Source organism: Anolis sagrei, chromosome 1, assembly GCF_037176765.1.
Source record: "Anolis sagrei isolate rAnoSag1 chromosome 1, rAnoSag1.mat, whole genome shotgun sequence".
Lineage (NCBI taxonomy): Eukaryota > Metazoa > Chordata > Lepidosauria > Squamata > Dactyloidae > Anolis > Anolis sagrei.
In genome coordinates, this window is record NC_090021.1 from 189,234,060 (window position 1) to 189,261,538 (window position 27,479).

The 27,479-nt window shown below is 40.8% G+C and overlaps 1 protein-coding gene across 9 annotated transcripts in view; it reads left to right on the plus strand.

The window, feature by feature from the left end:
• Positions 1-27,479, plus strand: part of CCDC141 (coiled-coil domain containing 141) — a 143,065-nt gene that overhangs the window by 13,849 nt on the left and 101,737 nt on the right. For all 9 annotated transcript variants that reach the window (XM_060779814.2, XM_060779838.2, XM_060779805.2 and 6 more), the window contains exons 2-3: positions 5,081-5,322; positions 8,035-8,157. In XM_060779814.2, coding sequence (XP_060635797.2) covers positions 5,221-5,322; positions 8,035-8,157 — 225 coding nt within the window. In that variant the 5' untranslated portion in view covers positions 5,081-5,220. The remainder of the gene's footprint in view (positions 1-5,080; positions 5,323-8,034; positions 8,158-27,479) is intronic.

The following is a 27,479-nucleotide window of genomic DNA, read 5'->3' on the forward strand; positions in this document are numbered from 1 at the left end:
TGTGAAGTTCTTCTTCTCCATGGCTGCAAATGGTGAAAGTGTCATCTACATATTGGAACCATATACTGGGCCTTTTTCGGTGTTGTTTCCAGGGTATGTTTCTCAAAGTGTTCCATGTAAACATTTGCTATGACAGGGCTAAGAGGGCTCCCCATTGTTACTTCATATTTCTGTTCACAGAATTTATTATCTCACTGGAAGTAGCATGTAGTGAGGCAATATTGAAATAGGGCTATGGTGTCTTCTGGGAAAATCCAGTTAATAACAGTGCGATGCTGTCTGCTATGGGGGCCTTGGTGAATTCCTGTGTTGTGCTGTCTCCATGTGAAAATGGGGTAAGCGTTGAGAGAGGGGGCAACAGATTTGCCCTCATTCCTTGCCAGAAGCCAGGCAATACAGGACGCCTTGCCTGGCTTTTCTGATAAAATCGTGATTGTGAACATTGAATGAAAGGTGAACACATCTATCGGTTTCACTTTTCCCCCAAACATAGGCCAAACATATTAGGAATATAAACTACACAAAATCAACCAATCCTCAAAGCGGACAAGAGCACACCAGACAGTGATATCCCAAAGCGAATAAGAGCAGGAGGCATGAAGGCTGTTCCCTTGAAGCCCTAAAGCCCTGCACTCTCACACTAGTGCTCCCTCCTGTGCTCTTAACTCAAAATGCTGCTCTTATGTCAAAGTGAATTCTGGGCTGACCTCAGCTCTTATCTCAAAACATTTTTAAGTTGGGAGGCTCTTAAGTAGAGGTTCCACTGTATATCTAAAGGAAAATCCTGTTTTTTTTAATGCCGTCTTTGTATTACTATGGACATTGACTCAAGGTTATATTATCAGTTGAGGCCTTGGCCTGTGTAAACCGCATCGAGTCCTTCAGGAGATGTTAGTGGGGTACAAATAAAGTTAATAATAATAATAATAATAATCATCATCATCATCATCATCATCATCATCATCTTTGGTCTATAGGCCACATTTACCCATGTCAATGCTGTTTGCACCCCTTGTACCTCTTGCTGCCTCCAATCAATTGTCATCATTAACCTATCTCCTGTCCTGCTATTTCTACTTTGGACCAAAGTATTTGTCTCTTCCATGTGCACGTGTCCTCAACCCCATCTCTAACTGTTGGTCAGTGATGTCGAGCAATGAATTTTGGGTCAATGCTCAGTTGCCTGGCTTGTAACAGCTTTTCTTTCATCCTGTATATCTTGATCCTAAATATAATAGGAAGAACTTCATTATCAAAACTTGCAGAGGTATAAGCAGAATCCCAAAGGGCAAAGCATAATTATTTTAACTCACTCCATATTTCCTTTCCATTGGATGGCTATTCTTGTCTCTTTATGAATCATTTCTCATACTACAGAGAGCCTTCTTAAGAGGATTTGGTCTCCTAATTCATTCTTTGAGTCAGGCCATTTAATTGCGGGACCTTATTTTTGTTTTGTAGTTTGCATATTGCTTTGACACAATAATTAACTATACTTTCCTGAGTCAGTTCATGGTCATTTACTGAGTGGCCAAAATGTTTAGTCAAAAGATTTGACCTGTTCACCTCTTGCTTTCACATGCATTTTAGTCATAGTTTCCCCCTCTCTAAGACTTTTTCTTTTTACTACATCAGAAAACTTGGGCTCGAATCAATTTGGTTTCTATTTCAGGATTTTAATGTTTGCTTGCTTCAAAAAATGCCACCTTCCAAAAGCAGATGGTTTCTCAAGGTAACTTACAGCTGCAGGGATGACATAAAAATATTTAACTTCAGTAGCTAACAATATTTAACTAAAAGACACAGCGTGAAACATTTTCTAATCAGACCACTATCCATGCCACTCATAACAAAGTGAAATTACATCTTAAACACTTCAGTTTCAATTATATCAATTTAAAAATGATTGAATCAGAAAGGACATTTGAGCCTGCTGGAAAGCAAAGAGGGAAGGAGCCAACTGTATGTTTTTTAGTATAGAGTTTCACAAAGGCATAATTAGAATACACTTTTAATATGAGCTCATTTTTTAGTTTTGTGTTTGCGTGAACACATGTATTTCCTCAAATCAGGTCCTATTTTCAGAATAAAGTTACCATAAATCAAAGCCAATATAAAGGTACAAAACATAATAATATGAATCTTAGTTTGGCTTCCTGTACTTTAGGATAGGGAGTTATTTCCCTAGCCCAGAGGAAGGGTCCTAACCCTAATCTTATAGGCTTCTAGTCCAACACTGAAAACATGACATATACAGTTTGAGTGGCTCTTGGGAGTTACAGTATTTCCATTTTCCCCTCCCCCAAATAATTATGAGAGATGCAGGTGTGAAGGCTGAAAAAAAATAGCCTTTGGGGTTGTATGAAACAAGTTGGCCATGAGAGTCCCATTCCTTTTACTTTGTAAGAATGAGAGCTATATCTACCACAAAACCCCTGTATCCACAGGACCGGTGTTGGTGTTTTTCTTTACTCATGCCCAATAAATATATTGGGCATGAGTAAATTTGCAAGGAATTTTCTAGGACTTCCAACATGATTCCAAAGTATTTGTGGGACAGAATTCCTACATTTCAATGGGGTTTGCTGTTATCCATGATTTCATATATGTATGCCAAATCCAAAAACGTATCCCCTGCCAATACAGGAGTCTTACTGTAGATATGAACATTTCTACTAGCTGAAACAGTGGTTCATAGTAGGGCAATGCTATCAAACCAATATTTATGCTGATATCAAAGATGTGAGTGTGTTTAATATCTTAAATAAATAAAAATGCTAGCAACATTGAGCCATACAAAATCTGCTCAGTCTGATTGACAAAACTCTGTTGCCAGGATGACTTAGTGAAATAGCTGCCTCAGGCAGCAAATGCGAGGGCAGTACATTTTCATGAAAGGGCAGTACATTTTTGAGAAACGAAAGACCTTATCGCATAAAGGGAGGGATTCGCCATGCATCGTGGTGAATCCATAGGGTCCCGGTGGGGGGCATGGAGAACCCGTCACTCCACATCACCCAACTTACTGCCGGTCCCATGCCACAGGGGGAAGCATCTGCCACCCCAGCTTCCCCCCATTGTAGCAAAGGCAATACGAGAAGCCTCCCATGTTGCCGCTGTGGTGGCAACATGGCACTTTCTTGCTCCATTTCACCATGGAGCCCAGGCAGAAGTAGATGTGCAAGGAAGTGGCGTACGACGGGCAAATCAGATAATAATAATAATAATAAGAAGAATAAGAATAAGAATAATAATAAGAATACTTTATTTATATACCACTCTATCTCCCCAACAGGACTCAGGGCAGTTTCCAAGCAACAACAATAAAACATACAGAGTCATAGCATGAACAAAAAATAACAGTAACAGCAACATAAGCATGGAATTACCCAACAACACATAAATATTAAAAGGAAAAAAGACAAGAAAAATCCTGCCTACTCTTCATGTCTATTTGTTAGGGCATGGAAAAGGAATGGGTCAGGACAATTAAAAAGGCTGGGTCAAGACTGATACAAATTAAAATAAAATGGGACCGGCATTTGGGTACAGTACTGTAATAGGTAAACGACAAAAGTGGGGACGGGCTATTTCCAGGGGCCTGTTAGGAGAATGACCAGGGTAATATATAGGGGGCTAGGTTGTGTCCGGACAGTGTCTGGGCTGAGATGGTATGATGAGGTCGTAAATAGTGCTGCTACAGCATGGTTTAGTGGTTTGAGTATTCAAGTAGGATGCTAGGAGACATGGAGTTTAATCTTTGCTTATCTATAAAAACCCACTTGGTGACCATGGGCAAGTCACATTCCCTTAGCTTCAGAGGAAGACAACAAGCCTCTTCTGAAAAATTCTGCTGTGTAAATGATTGGTTTGCCTTAGATTTGCTGTGAGTCAGAAATGACTTTACAATAATGTAAAGAAGTTTGTGGGATTTTTTAAAACTTCATGTGACTAAATAATTTGGCTGCTCCTGGGTATCACTACTAGGACCCCAACATGAGTAATGGAGTGCCACTCCTTGCTCTGCCTCAGACAGCACTATGTTTGGGCACAGCCTTGAACATCTCCTCATTCATCATATCAAAATCCAGGTTTTCAAATATAGTTTGTATCTTGATGTGGCAATGAAACCCCCCTGCCTACTTTTCTTTCCCCTTGTCTTCTGATAACTCATTCAAATGCATGACATATTTGAAAGGAACAATGTACTGGGAGAGTCCCTTTGGTTTCTGTGATGAACATGCTGTCATCTGACAAGCGGCCTGCAGCCGAAACGCCAGTCTCGCTTTCTCAGCTGTCCTGTTGCAGGGAATCAGACAGCTGTTGCCTAATACCGCAGGCTGCTTCTGGCACGCTCTGTATTTCTAGCAATAGCCTGAATGCCCTATGGCAGGGTTAAAAACTGTCAGTGAGTTCTCCAACACTGAATTAATGTTCTCCCTTGTACCGCCCTTCAGTCTAAATGAGCCGGACACCATATCATTTTGAAGCGTCGTGATAAAGAGGCATCTCATAAACTCAGTGTCTTCTGGCTTACTCACTACGAGGTTCAAATATTAAAACAATATGCAGAGTTTCAAATGCTAAAACAAAATTCATTGTTGGGAACAGAACTTTAACTGGACGAGGATTTTTTCCCCCATCAAACACCCACCACGTGTGTTTTAGAATATATCCACAATTAAACAACAACAAAAATAAAAAAACCCAGTAATTTAAAAGTTTTTTTAATGATTTAATGCCAGCTGGAGTGCGTTACTTTTCCAGGCTTGAGATCTGGAGATGATGCTTCAGATTTCCTTGAGCTTATGCCTCTAAGACAGTTTGGTTAATGTAAACAACGCTTCACAGATAGCAAGCATGCTCTTGGGGGAAACTACTGTTTTTCTTCCTTTGCTCTCAAGAATGTAACACTTGATTCCTGGCAAACGGAAAGTGCCTAACTTCTCCAGGGCGTTTTGTAAAGAGCAGTTTAACCTAGGGGGTCGAACTACCAAACTCGGGATATGTCATGCTTCTCCTTCATGATAAGCTCAATGGGGTTGTCTATTTTTAACCTCCTGTTCTTTCCTTTTGGCAGAGCGATCAGTGCTAGCTGAGCTCTTTCACGGAATGGAGCCAAGCCACCCCGCTTGTTGCCTTTTGCAATGACCAGCCCATCCACAGAGCTGCAGAGAGGAAGCCTTTTCACACGACGCTTGGTCCTGTGGCTGCAACACCATGTCAAGCAATGACGGACCTGATGGCCCAGCTTCCACAACAACAATCAGCTCTGTTCTTGTTCAGGCTGGAGACTGCAGAGTCATCATAGCTATACTTAAGGTAAGCCAAATGGTTCTTAACACTTGGACATATAGAACGGAGCCATTCAGCGGCTTCGTGTTTTCATCGGTTCTTCTCCCATTTCTCTATCTGATTGATACAGAGCACTGAATTAAATGAGATAACAAACTTAAAGATGGGAGTGAGGAAGTTTGCTAATGATTCCATGCTAAGTAAAATATTTAACAAACTATTACCCAAAAATAATGTATTCCATCTAGAACAGAAAAGAAGTTCAACTTTCCTGGAGGAAATATCCCTTGACATAAAAATAAACAGCAAAATGATGTCTATGGAAACAGATATATTTATTTATTTGTCTCTGATCGTAAGTGTAGTGCTTTAAAATACGTAACTCTCTTTTTCTGTAATTGTTTGAAGTTGCTTCCAGTATGCACAAAGGCCGATCCAGTGTGAGCAAATTATTTGAAGGAATTCTTCTGACATTTCTGCACAGACGAATAATTAATGCAGACATCAATCTTCATTTTAGAAAGGCGAAAGGCCTTACTTGAGCATTTACTGGAATGATTTACCTTTACTTCACAACACCACCTCATTGTCAGCATAAATAATTTACCAATATCAAGGGGAAAGAGAATACTTGGCATGTTTCTTTGCTCAAAACTTAAGCTCAATGTATTGTTGTGCCTAAGAGAGTGCTCTGGACTAATTGGAAATTGTCCGCCAAACACAATAGCATCACTAGGGTTGGTGTCAGCCCAGTGCATTAAGTCATGGCATAATCCCCAGGTATGCAGCCAACCTGCAGCTTTGGTAAGTGGAAGCCAATGGTGGAAGGAAGGACCCTATCTTGGTTGTGTCCCCCTCCCCCCAGCCCCTGGACCAAAGGCAGTGGCAGTAAAGGCCCTGGACTGGGCCTCCAGAGTTCCCCAATAATGTTGCAGAAAGGGAGGAGGATGCTGTCTAACTCCCACCCAGACAGGCAGTGCCAGGTGCTGACTCCTCCCTTCCCATCACATTTGGGTTGTGCAAGTTTTTGGAGCATTTGATCTTCACCACCACCACCACCACCCCGCCCTTCTACCCAACTATTCACACCCTGTGTCTCATCCTAGCTGTCCAACACACACCACTTGCCTTCTTTTCATTATGCTACCCTGCCCTGCCCTTCCCCTCATTGCCACAGTCCTACTTCCCTGGTCTGGCCAGCAGCTGGAAGGGTCACTTGCGAGATGACTGTACCTCACCATCAGCCTCAGTGGACAGGTGGCAGAGGCAACTGGGCCAGAAAAAGAAGTGACTCCTCCACCAGGTGTTCCCCTGCTCTCATGGTACCACCTGGGGCAGTCCACTTCCATACAGTCAAACATAGAGAAGGAGCTCTGAATATGGAGAGGGAGATCCAATTTCAGATTACCCTTTCTGCTCCAATGAATCTCACTTCATCTATCTTCCTCTGACCCAGGATGAAGGGAGATAAAAGTAGATGCATTTGAGGCAGAGCAGGTAGTTTGGTTATTGTAGGTTTTTCGGGCTGTATGGCCATGTTTTAGAAGCATTCTTTCCTGACATTTCGCCTGCATCTGTGGCATGTATCCTCAGAGACCTCACAACCTCTGAGGATGCCTGCCACAGATGCAGGTGAAATTTCAGGAGAGAATGCTTCTAGAACATGGCCATATAGCCCGAAAAACCTACAACAACTCAGTGATTCAGGCCATGAAAGCCTTCGACAATACACAGAACAGGTAGTGCTGTGGATGTTCTGAAAACCATCTATATTATTTTGATTATCATAATCACCACCTGCACTATCTTAATTCTGCTTTTTTCCTAGTTTGTGAGTCAAATACAAAACTTTAAAAAATTAAACCACCTCAAAAATTAACATTAATGAAAGCATAAACTATTAAATGCACAGGAACACAAGCGCACACACAACATACATTTTGGTGCCTCAAATGTCTCTGAGTATATTTGACCTGCTGATTCCAAAAATAGCACCAGTTTTCCCTATCAGCTCTAGTTTTTTGAGATATAGAACATATGCCATGTATCATTCTTCATCTGCTTGCTCATAGAAAATCACGATAACTATATCTAAAACAGTAGAGCAGATGCAGTTTATTCAATGTAATGTTTTGAATCAGTACCCCAAATGACCCCAGGAACCGGCCTAAAATCCCACAATATTAATAATTTCTTTTGGTTGGGCTGTGAAATCAATTGTTTAGGTGAGAAGAGTCTTCGAAAAAGAAGTTTCACTTATTTATGGGGGGGGGGGGGGCAAGAGAAGGGAGAGTACCTGTCTAACTTCTCTGGGAAGGGAATTCTAGAACCTGGGAGCAGCCACTGAGAAGGCCCCCTCCCATATTACCACAAGATACACCTGTGAAAGTGTTAAAGTAGGGGGAAGAGCCTGCCTATCAGATTTTAAAACATGGGCAGGTTCATTAGGAAGAATGCTGTCCTTCAAATAACACAAACCGTTAACGTCCAAATTCCAACAAATCCTTTGCTATGGCACCAAAATGAGGGAGAATTTCAGCTAATGCATGTGACTTTCTTGTTATAGGAGTAAAATAATTTTCTGTATTTCTGTGGGAAGAGACCCAGAGAAACCAGTGAAAACTAATTAGGTAGTTTTCAGCTGATTTACTGTGAAAACTAATGTATGCATACAAAACCAGTGTAGAAAGATGTGAAGAACTGTGCCTAGAACAATATGTACTTATAATTTTATTTCAGTGTGGACAATGGGTGCAGCTCCAGCTAGCAGAATCAGTACCAAATGTATTAGAGATTGGCAGCAACCAAGAAGAGACCAAAAAGTTGTTACAAGATCACGAACTTCTCCTGGCTAAGATTAAGGTAAGACAGACACTACAAATACACTGAAATAGTACAAGTTATATTATGGTGCTGATCTGAATGTTGGATTTCCTCACAGAATACTTTGTGTTTCCATTGGCAAATTACATCATACGACCACTCTTTGTAGGATTGGTTAGAGCATCTAAACATTATTGAAATGAACTTCAAAATAGAGAAATAAGTAATTTGAGCTTAATAAAAAGTAATAAAATCTCTCTTCCAACAGCTATTTTGGCAGTTTTTGTTAGTGCTTTACATATTTGTATTCTGCTTTTATGTGTATTGAGTATGTCGCAATCTCCTAAATTACTATGGATTGTCCATGGCTAGTTGTTGCTTTTAAATAAAGCGTGAAAAATGCAGTTCATTCAATTCAAAGAAAGTGGTAGAGCTAATATCTTCTCCTGATCCATCAAACTCTGTAAGCAATAGAAGAAAAACAATGGGTACATACAACAGTGGCCAAAATAATGCTTTTGCTTCCACTTTGTTTCCTGATGTACAAGTTTTGCTATTTGGTATCCTATTTGCTATCCCAAACAGATGTGGCAACTTCAATGTGAATAAATGAGGAGGCCGTAGTATCTGATTTTGGGAACTGAACTGGTCAGAATGCCTCCCTTTTGTATCTTTTGAGTTTTCTGAACTTTTATAGAGGAAGGTGAATCAGGCCTTTTCAGGAGATGGGAATTGTCACGGAATTGTAGGGTTGCAAGAGACCACAAGGGCCATCCAGTCCAACCATCTGCCATGCACATATAATCAAACACTTCCAACAAATTCGGAGATAGCATTAAGATCTAGTGTGGTGCTCCTGAAGGCTTCCATGATATACAAATCTGCTTATTTTGTCACTGAGTAGTATGATTCTTTCACTGGAAAATTTGGGATAGAGGAGGCTTTGGAGCAGTTGTCAGGGCTTTGGAAACTAGCAAAAGGGTTCTAGATTACATTCAGCCCACAACTCCCCCGTGTATGTCCCAAAGGTCCTGAACTCATTCAACATGGGAACCTCCAAAGACAGAAAAAATTTCAGAATACACTTTGTGTCCCTTATTTTGTGGAAGTTAATCAAGTGAGAAAAGGAAAGAAGGACTTACCACAGAGAAGATCATGTGCTTTATCTAGCTTCAGTATAGTATCTTCTGAAGATCTTTGTGTTGGCCGTGTTTCACTTTTCAGGGAAATGGCAGCGTATGGGTTGGCATGGTTAAATAACCTATCTGTATTACAGCGAAGTGGATTTTGAATTGAATACAAAACTACTTAGATGCAAATTGAGGAATTATGCCTGTAAAGGGATTTTTCTCACCATAGCAGGGAAGACTATGAAGAGGTGGATTTTGTACGTGTTTGCTCAGACCGTTGTCTAGCTCTCTTGCTAAGGTTTTTTATCTTCAAACCAGAATATAAGTTGGTTTATATAAGAGAAATAAATATAAGAGAAATAAAGGAAAGGGTGCAGGCGTGTAGCCAAATCACTCAGCCGTACCCCCTTTCCCTTCCTTTTCCAAGGAGTGGGCTGCTAGCTGATTGAAACCTCCTTTCTAGTTATGGGCAGCTGGCTGAGTGGAGTGCCATAGCTCCAGGGGGTTGTGCAAGCGTGCAAGTATATGAAGGGTGTGACTATTACGTGATGAAAGCAAAAATATCAATGGGGGGAGGGAGGTGGTGTGACTTTTACGTAGCTGCAACTATTATGCAATGAAATACAGTATGCATATGACCAACCATAAAAGCAATCCAATCAAAATGTAAAGTATTTTGCAAAGTAATCCTGTGCCTGTTTTCTCAGAACTAAATTTCACTGTCTAAAAGAGACTGCAAGTACATCTACACTGCTTAATTAATGCAGTTTGACACCACCATAACTGCCATGGCTCAATGCTATGGAATTCTGGGAACTGTAGTTTGGTGAGGCACTAGCACACTTTGGCTGCGAAGGCTGAAGACCCTGTAAAAGTAGAACTCACATAATTCCATAATATTGAGTTAAAGTGATGTCAAATGGCATTTAATTCCACAGTGTAGATGCACCCTTACTCCACAACAAGACTGCAGGAGTCCATGGTATCCATAGAACTCTTTTCCAGGATCAAATGTGTTGATTTCTTTCCAGTTCAGAAACAGGTATGGCATGTGGAGAAACCACAAAGCAGATTTTTGTTCTAGATCTTATTTTATGGAAAAATGATATATTTTTATGCAGTGTTATATTTTATATTTAAAAATGAAATCCAGCTTTGTATTTTCCTAACATATGATTCGTATTCCAGACTTATAATTCCTATTATAGTTAGAAATTAGAATTAACAGTGCTACATCAATCTTTTTACCTGTATGGACACTTGGTGTGTGCATTGATGCAAAGTCTGTGCATTTTGGTATTTAAGGTGTGCCAGCTGTCACAGAGGTGTTCTGCACCTCCTGGTCTGTGATTAATCTGGATCAACCTTTGAATGTGAGTGGGTAGGGGTTATGAGACTCATGTGAAAAGTGTCCATATGTTCTTGATGGCTTACCAAAGCACTGTACTTTGTCATCATAAAGGTCACATTGAGCTACAGTAGAGAACTTGGGACATGGTTCATCCAACCCACTCCACAGAGCAAACCTCCTGTCTTCAGAAGACACACATCATCAATAATTTGGTCCATTTTCTTTGAGATACATTTTGATTGCTCTTAATTACTTTATTTACTCCATTTGCAGAATCCAAATTGCAAAAGAGTAATTTATATGCAAATATTCAGGGGAATAAATTAGGGAGAGAAAGTATTCTTGAAAGCAAAAATTATTAAATTTCTCTTTGGCATTTCTAATCTTTTGCTGCCTTTTAGAAATGTTTAGGTTCTCTCAATACATCAGATGTGTATTGCATTATCTGTTAATCTTGGTGCTTGGTTACTTCCATTTATTAATTACAGAGATGATTCACAGCGTCAGTAGAGCTAAAGCCTTCTGCTTTTCCCATTATAAAACAGTTTTGTTTTGGTTTTTTATGAAGAGCTTTCACAGTTAGAAAAAAAAAACTTATATTATGAGATTAGGTACGTATGTCTCATTCCTCAAACCTTGATACAAAGACAGTCCTAACTAGGTTGGTTCAGGAAGTACAGACTGTACCAGGTGACACCATCGGAGAAGACAGCACTCAAATGATTCTGTATACATTTTGGTGCCATGTTTCAGCAGAAATGCAGTCTTTTTAAAGGAAAAATAATATTTTTATAGTCAGAACAACAACTAAAAACTCCAATATTTTTCTTAAGCTTAGATTACATGTACTTACAAGGACAAAACTTTGTTGACTTTCTGAACCTTTGTGCATGTGCATTAAAAGGTAATCTGCATTTCATGCATGTATGTGCTATTGTTTTTGTTGTTGCTGCTGGTTTTTTAATAGTCACTGATTTTGTCAACCACTTTAGCTGTAATATTGTGGTGTGGTCTTGTATGGGGGAAGGTCCGTAGGGCTAACACTACGAATTACCCCTCTGGGTGACACCCACTTGAGTGAATTTAATTTGTTTTGTGGAAATACCCCCTTCCCCCTATATAATTTTCCTTCCCTTTGTAATTGGGGCTGGCTCTGCCACTTGGCAGATTGAGTTGGCTGCCGATTAGCTGGTCATTGACCGTAATAAAGTGAACTTGAACTTGAGTTGGCTGCCTATGGCAGTAGAGCAACAAAATACGGAGCAGTCCCCAAGTTACGAACAAGATAGGTTCTGTAGGTTTGTTCTGAAGTAGAATTTGTATGTAAATTGGAACAGGCACATTTTAAGTGTAACTCCGTGCATACATATATACATATATATATATATATACACATACACACACACACACACACACACACAGAGAAGCTTTGGATAGCACAGAGAAGGGTTAACACCCCTGTAATGTTTGGCTTGCTGCCTGTGCCCCTGTTCAGAAGATTTCCTCTCACTTTCTGTATTAACTGGTTTTGGAAAAAAAATGGTTTGTTGTGGAAACAAGGATTGGTGAGAAAGCTTCAATTGAGACACTTTTGCCCCATGATAACTCTTCCAGGGGTGAATTTCCCTTCCTGGAAGTAGATTTCTCTCACTTTCCTCTTTTATCACCCATGTTCTTAACTATGATTCATTTGTAAGTTGGATGTAAGCATTTTCTACACATATTTTTTTGCATAGAAAATAATACTTCTACACAAAAGTTGTTTTATGTGCAACAATATCACATGTAAATTTTGAGTAGAATACAAATCCTGTTTATAGTTTGGTGAAGCACCAGCATTCTTGGTAAAGCTACTACTTCCATTATTTATTTATTTATTTATTTACTATATATACCGCCCCCCTCAGCCCAAACTGAGTGGCTCGGAGCGGTTTACAAATGGCAACAATTTGATGCCTTAACAATCATAACAATTAAAAATATAACAATCGTAAAATACCATTAAAAACATCAACATACAATATAAAAATATAAAACTGTACAAGCCTTAAAACATTGTTCTAAGTGTCTCATATCAAGTCATTGTTCAATTGCGTCATCAAGTAATTTGATTATTTCGTATGACTATGCCGTGTTTGGGAAGGCCTGCTCAAAAAGCCAGGTTTTTACCTTTCTTCGAAAAGTCAAGAGGGAGGAAGCCAATCTTATATCTTTAGGCAGGGCTCAATGCTATTCCATAGCATTGAGCCCTGAATGGGAGTGAAAGTGGTATCAAACTACATTAATTCTATCATGTAGAGATACCCTCACTCTGCATTGCCTCTGTAAGTAATAATGCTGCCCTATTTACTATAGACAGAATATTTTTAATCACTCTTAGGAACTTATCAAATGCAGTCTTCTCTGCATCTTCTCTCCATTTTCAAGCGTTGGCAAAATAGAGTCCCACAAAGGCCATCCCATGACACACAGCCACTTCTGGTGGCTGCCCGTGGAAATCCATGTTGCCAGCGCCTGAAAACAGAGAGAATACTCTGGGTGTTACGCAACTCCTAACTGCAGACAACAGGGAACGGGAAAACCACAAGAAAGGATGGAAAACGATTTGGGATGGCCAGAAGACAGGGAAGATGGTAAGCAATGAGATAAGATGGTTACCTCCACTTTCCCCTCATGAGGTCCTTTTTTGGTCATGTCAGGAGTGACTTGAGAAACTGCAAGTTGCTTCTGGTGTAAGAGAATTGGCCGTCTGCAAGGACGTTGCCCAGGGGACACCCAGATGTTTTGATGTTTTATCATCCTTGTGGGGGGCTTCTCTCACATGTCCCCGCATGAGGAGCTGGAGCTGACAGAGGGAGCTCATCCGTGCTCTCCCCGGATTTGAACCTGCAACCTGTTGGTCTTCAGTCCTGCCGGCACAGGGGTTTAACCCACTGCACCTCCGGGGGCTCCATATGAGGTCCCTGATGAGCATTTATTCCATTTTTGCTAAGATGCTTTCAGATAGCATTTCTAGAAAATTATTTCTGAAACCAGTATTTGATTGCTTACAATTACCAGTCGAGAACATCTTTAGGAGCAGCCTATGAATGGCTCTCATTTCAATCTGTCTTTCATGAAGGTTGTGCTCAATGTCATGTGTTACTTTCAGTCATAGAAAATCATCGTGCTTGCGCTCGAAAAGCAGGCAAGGCATTCAGATGTCCACCAGAATATACGCAATGCCTACTCAGTAATAAATCCCATTGATGGGAATAAGCGTGCTTCCAGGTACAGGATCACAGTGTTAATTTCAACTGGGAAGTCATCAGGAGAGACATTTGATACAGGGATGGTATGGGGGGGGGGGGGGGAGGTTGAGTATGTGTGCACTCAGATAGCATGAATGATGCAACAAGCTTGATGTGTCTGGCACATCCTGGACCCACAGCACTCACTGCTACTACTTACCTTTACCCTTTATTGAAACAGATGGATCAGCATGTGATGTTATAGACTCAGAATCAGAAGTGTAAAAAAATGGCAAATTTTATTTCTAATGCTTGAATAGGAAAACTATGTCCCATCCTTAATTGTAGAATGCTATCAGATCTCTATATAGGCAACACAGTGATACTTTGGTACATTATGACACCACCACCCCTTTTCACGGATATTGAATATCCACAGTTTCTGGTGGGAAGTAATTTCCAAAAATGGAAAAAGCATTCAAAATGAAGAATTCAAAAATGATAAAGCAGTAGCTTTCCGTCCCGCCATTGTCACAGGCACGATTGGTGTGGATGAGAGACAGGGCCTTCTTGGTGATTGCTCCCCGGCTATGGAACTCCCTTCCTAGTGAGATCAGGTCGGCCCCCTCTCTCCTGTCCTTTAGAAGGATGGTAAAAACTTAGCTGTGGGACCAAGCTTTTGGGACAGGGCGATAAAGCAGCAATAGGAAAGATTACCAAATTAGATTTGGCGTGGATGACTAGGACAGTTTTAAACGGTGTATTTTAATATTTTGATAAATGTTTTTAATGTTTATGTATGTATATAAGAATTTGTGTCCCGGCACTGAATGTTTGCCGTATATATGTTGTGCTCCGCCCTGAGTCCCCTTTGGGATGAGAAGGGCGGAATATAAATGTTTTAAATAAATAAATCAGACCACAAGATATTAGTACTAGGGTCTGGAGAACAAGCCCTATGAGGAGCGGCTTAAGGAGCTGGGCATGTTTAGCCTGAAGAAGAGAAGTCTGAGAGGAGATATGATAGCCATGTATAAATATGTGAGAGGAAGCCACAGGGAGGAGGGAGCAAGCTTGTTTTCTGCTTCCCTGGAGACTAGGACGCGGAGCAATGGCTTCAAACTACAAGAGAGAAGATTCCATCTGAACATGAGGCAGAACTTCCTGACTGTGAGAGCCGTTCAGCAGTGGAACTCTCTGCCCCGGAGTGTGGTGGAGGCTCCTTCTTTGGAAGCTTTTAAACAGAGGCTGGATGGCCATCTGTCAGGGGTGATTTGAATGCAATATTCCTGCTTCTTGGCAGGGGGTTGGACTGGATGGCCCATGAGGTCTCTTCCAACTCATTGATTCTATGATTCTACTAGCAGTAGAGAGACTGGGCTTAAGCAATACAGTAGCAGAGTCAAGCTTAGAGAGTTATGAAAGGCTTTCCTATATTACCAAACAGGAAAGTAAAACAGGGTTTAGCTAGCTAACAAACTCACAGCAGATATCCTGTCTCTTTCCAGGCTTCCAGGAGAAGAAAATGGAGCACTCAGAACCCCTTACCATGTGCTCAGATACTTTGCATAGAAAGGGGTGTGTCCCTAAAAAGCAAATCTAACAAGCAAGGGATAGGAGGAGAGAAAGGAAGACAGGCATCCAGAGAGGCCAATAGGGAAAGGGCTTTTCCCTGCTAGTTAACTTATCCATGATGAGAACTACAAACTTGTGCCAGGCTGTGGTTGAGTTCCAACACAACTTCTGAGGGTGCCTGCCATAGATGCAGGCAAAACGTCAGAAGGGAATGCTTCTAGAACATGGCCATACATCTCGAAAAACCTACAACAAACCCGAGTTCCAACAGTTTCATCTACCTACACTCAAAAATCCTCCCTGTAACTATTTCTGGACCTCTCTCGATCCACCAGTTGCTTTTCTGGTATGAGTCAAGCCAAGTATAGCCCAAGTATGTATGCCTCTGGCCTGAACATATTCAAAATATAGGGTTCACTATTATGCATGGTTCCAGGTATCCATGGGATGTATCCCAGGTGGATATTGGGGGGTGGGTTGTACTGCATGTAATCTCATTATGTAAAAATGTTTTTGTAGTGTTTTTCAGAAATCACTTTTGAGCTCAACATGTCCTTCTGTACTAAACCCATTTGAAAGGATCAACACATTCATCCACTATGATAATTTTTGGGGGGAAAAACCTGTGTAGTGTTTGTATTAGACTCAATCTGTATTACTGGTAGAAGCCATTTGGGAAATATTCATAATAACAAAATGCTGCTCCACTGAAAAACAATCTCAGAAGGAAAAGAATATGAAATGCTAATGGGATTCAGCTGTTTTAAAATTTGCTTTAAAGAAAAAGCAACACAATTAATATGCAAGGGTTCTTGTGTCTAATTCATACGAATTATAAATCCTTGTTAGCTAATGAATTTGAAATATTGCATAAAGAATAAATAGTGTTGCTAATCACCCCCCATAGCCTGGCCACTATTTAAGATCCATAGTTAAATATTTAACATGCAGACACATAGGCTGGATCTACACTGCTAAATAATCCATATTATCAAAGAAAATAATACAGATTTTCTGCTTTGAACTGGATTATATGTGTCTGTAATCCAGTTCAAAGCAGATAATCTGGATTTTATATGGCAGTGTAGAAGGGGCCTTGGTTTCATTCACATATGCATATGCCCCCCTCTACACTGGCATATAAAATTCCCTATTGCCCTGTATCCCAGAATATCAAGGCAGAAAATCCCCCAAGATCTGCTTTGAACTGGGTTATCTGAGTCCACACGCAGGCAATGTGGGGTTTTCTGCTTTGATATTCTGGGATATAGGGCTGTGTGGAAGAGCCCCCAGATAACCCAGTTCAGAGCAGATATTCTGTCTTGACATTCTGGGTTATATGGCTATGAGGAAGGGGTTTCCATTGTTTTACTTATATAGTAAATGTAACTGCATTATTATTTGTTCCAGTTCTTCTGGCATCCACTGGCTAGTGCCTTGTTTTTTCTATACTTTTTTCCCCTTTGCATTTTCCAAAATTAACCTTTTCTCTTGAGATCAAAAACATCTGATGGTTGCTTGTTTGGGTTCAAAACTTGCACCTTTGGGAGGCTGAGGTGACCACTGGAGCTTACTTGAAACTCTAGAATATCTGTTACTTTAGGAGAGTGTGAAGAGCAGGATTTGGTCCTATTTGGATCAGTCCATTGTGGACACTGTTAGAGAATGCAAGCAATCAGTGAGTGAGTGTGTGTCAACTGCAAAATAAAATGCATGAATGTATTGTTGAAGGCTTTCATTGCTGGAATCACTGGGTTGTTGTAGGTTTTTCGGGCTATATATATGGCCATGTTCTAGAAGCATTCTCTCCTGAGGTTTTGCCTGCATCTATGGCAAGCATCCTCAGAGGTTGGGCAATGCATCGGGTGATGGCTGAGCTTAGAACTTTTGGATACTGTTGCAATTTTGTTCAGACTCAAGCAATGCAGGTGTTCAGAGAGACAGTCGGAAGGGAGAAGCAGAGAGAGACACAGAGTGATTTGCTTTTTGGCTGCTGAAAAGAAGGTCTCTCATATGGACAAAGAAATACCATTTTAAATCTCTGAAAGGACATTTAGTGAATTGATACAACTGATCATATTTTACATATGTTGTTCTGAATTTAGAAGAGTAAGTGACCTGTTCTTTATTGTTCATCTGCCTGTCATATTTTTTTTTATCTGTCAAGAAAGTGTGGGGACTGCTCAAGCGTGAACTACATGTGGTTTATTTTACACTAGCCACGTGTTGCTGTGGCCCAGTGTGTATATGTGCTTTGTGTGTGCATATATTTGTGTATATGTATATATATATGTGTGTGTGTGTGTGTGTGTATATATATATATATATATATATGGTTTTGGGCATGCGTTGTAATGTATTTTTTATTTTTTATTTGGCTTTTCAAGTTTCTTCTGCTGTGTTTTTCAGCATTTTTATGAGTGATGGTCACTCGTTGGCCTGATAGGTGTATTGTGTCCAAATTTGGTGTCAATTCGTCCAGTGGTTTTTGAGTTATGTTAATTTCACAAACAAAAATTACATTTTTATTTATATAGATACTGCCACCATTGCTTTTCCCCCTGTACTCATCAGCACAGGTAAAGAGGGGATGGATTGTACCCATTGCTGTAGCTGGTCCCAGCCACTGCAAAGCTCCATATGAGCTCTTGACCATTGTGGTCACCCCACTGTGACATCAACAGAGGAGCCCACATATTCAGAAAGAAGACCCGTTCCCTCCTTCTTCCTGTTCATGCAGGCCCCTCTGTGGTTGTCAGATCAGGGTGTCCACAATGGCCAGGATTTCACACCGCAAGGTCTAGTGGGGCTGATGTCATCTCAGCCTGGCTGGACCATGTAGATTCCAACATGCCACCACTGTGGTTCAAGAGAGTGCATGTGGCCACCTTTCTGCTCTGAAAGGGCCCTTGTTTACTGGCCAGTGGCCAGTGTAGAAATGGCTCTAGAGATTCCCAGAGATAAGATATCAGTTAAATCCAAGAATGCAGTAATCAAATCCACAAAACGTAGACCTGCAAATGTCTAAGTCCAACAGTATAACCAATATATCCAGTGTTTTGAAGAAGTTGAGGAAGTTAAAAGTCACTAGACTGCTTCTGACATACATTATTAGATTTGGTTAAAAGGCACAAATAATTGTTTTCATAGTTACTGTGATCTTATATCCATGAGTACAGGTTCCAAAGTTACTCTGCTTACAAAAACAGACCACTTGCTCTAGTTTGTATTTGTTGTGGAAATATGCAACGAGACTGAAATTCTGCAATTGCAAGCATGCATAACTTGCCAAACTATTGACTCTTTAGTACCAGCTCTAAATGATGTCCTCTTAGGCCCCTTCCACACTGCCCCAATAGGCCAGGAACTGATCACAGATTATCTTCTTTTCCCATATTATCTGGCAGTGGAGACTCATATTTTAATTTAAATCAGATAATCTGAGATCAAATTCATACTGTAATATGGGCCTTAGACGCATGGGTCAATGCCATGGGTTAAAACTTGGCACAAAAAATGGCCAAATCATTTCATAAGTTCAGCAAAACTATTTCATAAACTTCCGTCATTTAACCAAAATTGTTTTGTAGGATTTAAGTAAGAAACAGTGAGTCCACTTTGTTATTAAGAGCTTTTTCAACTTTTCTATTTTATATAACCAAGTTTTTAAAAAAACAGATGCTAGTTTTTAGAAGAAGGTATACAACATTTATGTGCCTCATATTTTTCCAGAGATTTTATTTTTAACCAACAATTAATAATGCTCAAGACATAGCTCTAAGAAGCAAGAGACACTGAGGATATATGTTTTTATTGCTTTTATTGACTTTATATGAATTTATATTTTATATGCTAAAGTTTTAATTGTTTTTATGTTGTTGGGGGCATCGAATTGTGCCGAATGTAAACCGCCCTGAGTCATCTTCAGGCTAAGAAAGGTGGTATATAAATATGGCAAATAAATAAATAAATCTATTCTGAAATTTTTAATTATTTCTCGCTCCTTCCTATTACAAAGGCAGCATTTTTGCTCACTGAGGATGGCTTTTGTTTCAGTGTTGCTAGAAGTGACAAATTGCCATTAGTTGTGGTTATTTAGGTCAAATTGATTTGACATAACTATACCCTGTGAATGGGAGCCCTCCAAGAGCCCCAGTTATCAACCGTCCTGCTAATATCTTGTGAGCTCTGCCAATGGCTTTCTTTACTGAATCAATTCCCCTGTAAAGCTGTCTTCTCTTTTCCTGCTGCCTTTCAAAGTGTCATTTCCAATGAGTCATGTCAAAGTCTTAAAGAGCTGGGTATGTTTAGCCTGCAGAAGTGAAGGTTGAGAGGAGACATGATAGCCATGTATAAATGTGTGAAAGGATGTCATAAGGAGGAGGGAGCAGACTTGTTTTCGGATGCCTTGGAGACTAGAGACTTCATCATACAGGGCTAAAATCGGCGGCATTCACCAATCTAACCCTGGTCACCCATGGCTCCCATCAGGCAACGTTGTGTCAGTTCTGTGGGTAGAGGAGGGCAGAACCAGCATGCCGGTGGCAACACACGTGCATATAAATTGAACAGCTTGTGCGCCAGCTGTGCCCGTACCTTGGGAAGTCTGATCTTGCTACGGTGGTCCACGCTCCTGAATAGATTACTGCAATGCACTCTAAGTGGGGCTGCCTTGGAAGACTGTTTGGAAATTACCACTAGTCCAATGGGCAGCAGCCAGATTGCTAACTGGAGCAACATACAGGGAGCATACCACCCCCTTGTTGTGCCAGCTCCACTGGCTGTCGGTCCACTTCCGAGCTCAATTCAAAGTGCTGGTTTTGACCTATAAAGCCCTATACGGTTCTGGGCCAGCTTACTTGTCCGAACGCATCTCCCTCTATGTCCCACCTTGCAGTTTAAAATCATTCGGGGAGACCCTGCTCTCGCTCGCACCAGCATCGCATATACGTCTGGCGGGGTCAAGAGACAGGGCCTTCTCGGCTGTGGCCCCCGCCTGTGGAACTCGCTTCCCACTGAGGTAAGATCGGCTTCAATCCTCCTGTTGTCTAGGAAGAAATTGAAGTCATGGTTCTGGGACCAGGCTTTTGAACAAAAGGCATAGATAGCACTTTGGATATGAAATTGACTGGAATGGTGATACGGCTGTTAATACTGTTTTTACTGTTTTAATTAATGTTTTACTTATTGTTTTAATTGTTATTATATTGCTGTGTTATATATAGTGGCATCGAATTGCTGCCAAATGTAAGCCGTCCTGAGTCCCCCTTTGGAGGTTGAGAAGGAACGGGATAGAAATACTGGAAATAAATAAATAAACACAGGAGACTTCCCGTGTTGCCATTGACTTTAATGGGAGAAGCTGTGCACTCCACACATGCACCAGGCTTCCCCCATAGGATCAGCTGCTGGAGAAGGACTCGGAGCAATGGGTTCAAATTACAGGAAAGGAGATTCCAATTGAACATTAGGAAGAACTTCCTGGCTCTAACAGCTGTTCAGCAGTGGAACTGTCTGCCTCGGAGTGTGGTTGAAGCTCTTTCCTTGGAGGCTTTTAAACAGAGACTGGATGGATCTGTCAGGGGTGCTTTGATTGTGCTTTTCCTGCATGGCAGGGTGTTGGACTAGATGGCCCGCGTGGTATCTTCCATTCTAATATTCTATGATTCATGATGTATCCAAAGTACAGCTGTCATTTTGGATTCAAGTTATTGTTCAGCCTCGAATTATTTAGTAATGTGTTTTCTCAGCCAGATTTACCCTCTTCTCTTGTTCTCCCCTTTCTCCCCTCTCCTTTCCCCGATTGTCCCTACTATCAGTGCACACAATGGCCAACCAGTACGACCAAATGTTGCAGCTAGAAACTGCCATGGGAAGGGATGGTAAAGGTTTGGCGCCACTGGGCAGTTGGGATTCTGCCTCTGCAGCAGTTGGAGGGGGGTGCTTGTGTACCCCGTCCTGGGGTTGTTCTGGTGTGTGCCATACCAGATCAGCCCAGGAATAGAGGATCAGTGTTGATCTGACCTTTGTATCTCCTGTTATTAAAGTGCTGTCAGCTACCTCTTTTAATTTGTAGGTGTTTGTTCTTCCAATTTTCACCTGTCTCTCCTCCAAGTCTAATCCTGCTTTCCTTGCATATAAATTAAACAGGGTGATAAAATCTCATCCTATCCTCACCAAAAAACAAATGACAAGAATGACAAATTGTTTACTAAGGAAGTAGCCTAGCTCACTGCTATAATAATTCAGTTGGGATTAGTTATTGAAAGGATTGCTTGTCATAGGACCCACCCAAGACCTTGTGCTGCTTGAGGGAAAACTTGGAACGTCCATCTTTCTTAAACACTGACAATGAGGGAGTAACTTCCATAATACTATGTAAGGAGTCCCCGGTGACGCAGTGGGTTAAACCGCTGAGCTGCTGAACTTTCTGATTGAAAGGTCATAGGTACGAATCCGGGGAGCGGCATGAGCTCCTGCTGTTAGCCCCAGTTTCTGCTAGCCTAGCAGTTTGAAAACATGCAAATGTGAGTAAATCAATAGGTACCGCTCCAGCAGGAAGGTAACAGTGCTCCATGCAGTCTTGCTGGCCACATGACCTTGGAGGAGTCTACGGACAATGCTGACTCTTTGGCTTTGAAATGGAGATGAGCACCAGCCCCTAGAGTCGCACATGATTAGATTTAATGTCAGGGGAAAACCTTTACCTTTACCCAGTATTTCTAAAAATTAGAGTATGACCCCCATATCCATGAGTGGATATGGTCTTGATATTACAGGCAGTCCCCAAGTTATGAATAAGATTCTGTATGTTTGTTCTTAGTCAGAACAGCTCCCCTTCCTCAATCTGTGTGTGTGTGTGTGTGAGCTTTGGATAGCATAGGGAAGGGTTAACACTAGGGCTGGGCGGTTTCGTTTCGTTAATTCGTAATTCGTTAATAATTCGTTAATTTTGTTGATTACGAAGCGATAACGAACCATTCTGGAGCAATTTTTAAAAAAAATGAATTTTTAAAGACGTTTTGTAAATGCTTCGTATTTCGTTATTGTATTCGTTTAGTTATTGTTCTGAGGTCGTTTCGTTATTATTTCCGCATGTCTGGGCCAGTTTTATGGTTTAATTAGTGAAAAAAAAATTATAGTATCACACCAACAGTCAACAACAGAGGGAGAGGGAAGCTTCAGAAGTTTTTGGAGGTTTTTTAGCGTATTTCGCGGTCGCGTCCGCCATTAACGAATCGATTCGTTATTGTTTCGGAAATCGATTCGTTATTTTTTTACCATTTACGAAATTTCGTAAATATCGAACTTTTTAAAAGGAAAATTTTGTAATTATTTTAAATATCGAAACGCAAAAACCCCCAAAAAACGAATCGATTTTAGAAACAAATTTTTCCGTTGTTACCCAGGCCTAGTTAACACCCCTATGGTGTTTCTTTTTCTTTCTGTGCCCCTGTTTAGAAGATTGCCCCTCCCTTTCTGTCCCTGCAAGAATTGGATTTTGAAAAATTGACTTTTTTGTGGAAACAAGGTTTGGTGATAAAGCTTCAGTTGCCTCACCCCGTTTGTAACTATGAGTTGTTTGTATGTCGGATGTTTGTAACCTGGGGCTGCCTGTATAGTAGAAACAGGAACTGTGAATAATAATGAATTTGCTAGGTCCTCTGGGGTAACTCAATAGCTGGATCTACATTGCCATATAGTGCAGTTTTAGAATGCAGATTAACTGCCTTGGGTTATATGAGTCTACAATGCCATATCACACTGGCAACGAAGATCTGCATAGTTAAACCAATGGTATTCTCCATAGTCACCTACAGATGTGAGAGCTGGACCATAGGGAAGGCTGAGCGAAGGAAGATAGATGCTTTTGAACTGTGGTGTTGGAGGAAAGTGTCCATACTTCAAGAAATAAAGTCCATACTTCAAGAAATAAAGCCTGACTGCTCATTGGAGGGAAGTAGAGGCCAAGATGAAGTTCTTTGGCCACATCATGAGAAGAAAGGAAAGCCCAGAGAAGATAATGATGCTGGGGAAAATGGAAGGATAAAGGAAGAGGGGCCAGCCAAGGGCAAGATGGACTGGCTTGAAGTGACTGGCTTGACCTTGAAGGAGCTGGGGGTGGCCACGGCCGACCGGGAGCTCTGGAGTGGGCTGGTCCATGAGGTCACAAAGAGTTGGAAGCAACTGAATGAATAAACAACAAACAATGCCATATACTTCTGCTCAATTAAATTAATCTGTATTCTACACTGAATATACAATACAGTTCCAAGTTGCATTATATGGCCATATAAATGGGACCCTAGCTTTCCAACCCATAAAGGGCATAACTCAGGCCTTCTTGCTTTCTGTCTGTCTCATCCCCTTCCCAACACCTTCCCCATTGCTTTTCCACACACATGCCAGAAAGCCTTGCTGTAGTTGAGTCTACAAGTATCAGTCATCACAGATAGTGTCCGAACTGCAGTTGCTTAAAATATCTTTACAGTACAGAAGGGCATCAGGGGTCACATTATACAAGGATAACATAAGGTCTGTCACAAGGTCACTTGGAAATTATACAGAGAGATTCCTTTCCTAGTTCACGCTTCCAAGTTACAGGCTGTTTTGCGATGGTTCGCACTACAAGAATGCAAATTACAAGCCATTTGAAAACCCCTGAGCAAAGGGGTGGTTTTATGTAAGAATACACTATAAGCATAGACCAGTGTAGACATAAGAGATCTCAAGCCTATTCATTTCAATAAATTTTAAGATTACAGAGAGTACATAGGTAATTCAGAATTCAGTTTGGAGCATTGGGTTGCTCCTACCATTTCTACCAAATTGAATTCAGAAGTACCACTCAGTTTGGTAGAAGTGGTAAGAGCAATCCACTGCTTCCAAACTTTCATTTACCATTTTTGCTCTGTTAAGATAGGGGAAAGGGTTTGGAAAAGTTACTTTTTTGGAGACTACAGTTTCCCAGAATCCCCTAGTCACTGTGAACAGTAATCACAGTGCCCTATAAAAATGTTGGTATTAATTGCTGTCAAATTGTCTTTGACCTACAGCAACCCTATGAATGATGTTGTCCCCGGGCCCAATCCACATAGGGCCCTCACCTGGTAAGACCTGGATCTTATCTAAGATCCAGGTCTTACAAGGTGTTAAATTAATTTGGTTTAACCAGAGGTGTCATTTGGACACATCTGGTAAAACCACAACAGGTCCCAAGATATGAGTCTGTCTGGATGGGCCCTGAGTTTTGCTTTGGGAAAGGACCACTGCCAATGCCCAAGTTGGATCCAACATTTAAAATTTAAAATGCTTTTAAAAATCTCTCTCTTTTTTGCTTTTGTTGAGCTGAGTGGCTTCTGACCATCATTTAGTATTGGTTTCAGTATCTTGGGAGTTGCATAATTTCAGATCAATGTGAATATTGAAGAAATTGAGGCCCTATCTACAGCGCCATATAATGCAATTTCATAATGTAGTTATCAATCTTCAGTCGTAAGTCTAAGGCCCCATCTATTCTGTCATACTGATTGATTTACTCTGTAGCCCTTCTATTCTCTACACAAGGATTTTGTTCTAGTTGAGGCTTCAAGTCTACTTAAAAATGCTACTCGCACAATTGTTATTTGTGTGAATGGTCTTTATCTAATTTGGCCTTTAGAAGATATCCTCACACATGATTTTAAAAAGTATATTTAAGAACATATATTATACAGCTCATCCACCCACATACTAAACTATATTCTTGTTAAGTCTAAAAATATTGAGTTTAAAATTTTTAATTGGCATTTATACAAAATGTGGCGTGTTGGGAAATATGTGGACTAGAAGTGGATCTCAGCAGCAGAGTAATTAAATTGGCAAGGAAGAACCTGAATAAGAAACAGTCTCATTCCCACTCATAAGGTCTAGCAGAGAAATAAATCCAGCCTTCTTTGTAAAAACAAATATAAGTAGCTGTACCTACACATTACTTATATACAGTCGAAACCAGAAAGTTTTGGAGGTGAGAAAGGGAAGAAAGAATACAGAAGAAACATGGTTAATGAGTTTGGAGTTGTGCTTTCACAAGGTTTTTGCTTTCTTTGCCAAAAAGAAGTGCTGCCTCACTGAACTACAACTTCCATAATTCCATAACACTGAGCCATGGCAATTAAAGTGTTGTCAAACTGCATTAATTATACCATGTAGATGCACTTATAGTCAGCATGACATTGAAAGTAATGATCAGTTCCTTTCTATTCTAAACCTTTCCTGTGGGAATTCCTTTTGTTATATGTGCTGGTGTGAGAATTCGTGTGTTAATATATGTAGTGTGCTGCAAAGCCATCATCTTTGTTGATACAGTTACTAATGAAAGTTTCCTTTGAAAGTTCCTCTACAGCTGGTTTTTGAATATAGCCATTTCTAGTTATTGATTTATACCCAGGCTCGTAGCCAGGATTTCGATTTGGGGGGGGGGGGGGGCTGAGTTTGTTTCGGGGGGGGGGCTGAGTCTGAGTGAAAGAGGGTCTACCCTAGCAAACCTTTTGTATCGTTACCCCAATACCCCCATGCATATGGGATATATTGAGTATGGTAATCAGATCATGATATGAATAAACATAACAGTTTAAATAATGCACCAGTAAGGCCTTTTCGCGAACCACCATGAGAATTTGGGGAGGGGGGGGCTGAAGCCCCTCAAGCCCCCCCCCCCCCGGCTACATGCCTGTTTATACCCATTTATCCTTTGGCATGGAGTATTTGTCTGATGAAGTGCAAAGCGGGGCATTCCTGACATGTTGTTGTTGTTGTTGTTGTTGTTGTTGTTGTATACCTTCAAGTTGTTGTGTGATTCTTAGTGATTCTAAGGTGGCCCTAACAAAGGGTTTTCTTCGCAAGATTTGTTCAGAAAGGCTTGTCTTTACCTTCCTCTAAGGCCCTTTCCACACAGCTGAATAAAACCTCACATTTTCTGCTTTGAACTAGAATCTATGGCAGTGTGGACTCAGATAACCCAGCTCAAAGCAGATAGTGTGGGATTTTCTGCCTTGATATTCTGTAGTCGTGCAAAAAAAATCAGATGTTTCGGAAATTGTAAGCAAATTGGAAGTTTTGTAAGTCGGAAGCCATATCTGAAGTATTTGCGTACTCTTTACCAAATATTTTAGAATCAAAATTTACCACATACTTTCTTGTTTTAGTTTTGTAAATATTGTAAGGCTCCCAAAATTAGTTTTATATTCAATGCAAGGCAAGGAAGCAAAGCCAAAGGCTGCCTCAGTGCCCTTCCACACAGCCCTATATCCCAGAATATCAAGGCAGAAAATCCCACATTATCTGAGTGTGGACCCAAATAACCCAGTTCAAGGCAGATATTGTGGGATTTTCTGTCTTGATATTCCAGGATATAGGGCTGTGTGGAAGGGCCCTGAGTGCCTTGTCATTCCTCTGTGAAATTAATGCAGTTAATTTCCAGTATTAGCAGCTGTAAAAAGAGGGAGCAGTGCATTTAGGAACAGCACAGAACTCTGGGAAATGTAGTTTGGGAAGAGAGGAGCCCTAAGCCAGAGAATTCAAAAGGCCCCGCCCTAAACTACATTTCCAGACTGCACCAGCAGCAGAAAATTCCAATCAGTTCTTTATTTGAACTACTACTTTAAAAGTGTTATTTCCTATTTAATTGTGTGGTCTTTACTTTGAAAGTAGTAGTTCAAAGTAAAGACCACACAATTAAATGGGAGATAACTCTCACCCAACCTTTTAAACTTGTATGCAGAACACATCATGCGATGTGCGGGGCTTGATGAATGCAAAGCTGGGGTGAAAATTGCTGGAAGAAACATTAACAACCTCAGATATGCAGATGACACCACTCTGATGGCCGAAAGCGAGGAGGAGCCGAGGAGCCTTCTAATCAAGGTGAAAGAAGAAAGCGCAAAAGCCGGGTTGCAGCTAAACATCAAAAAAACTAAGATTATGGCAACAAGAATGATTGACAACTGGAAAATAGGGGGAGAAAATGTGGAGGTTGTGACAGACATTGTATTTCTAGGTGCAAAGATTACTGCAGATGCAGACTGTGGCCAGGAA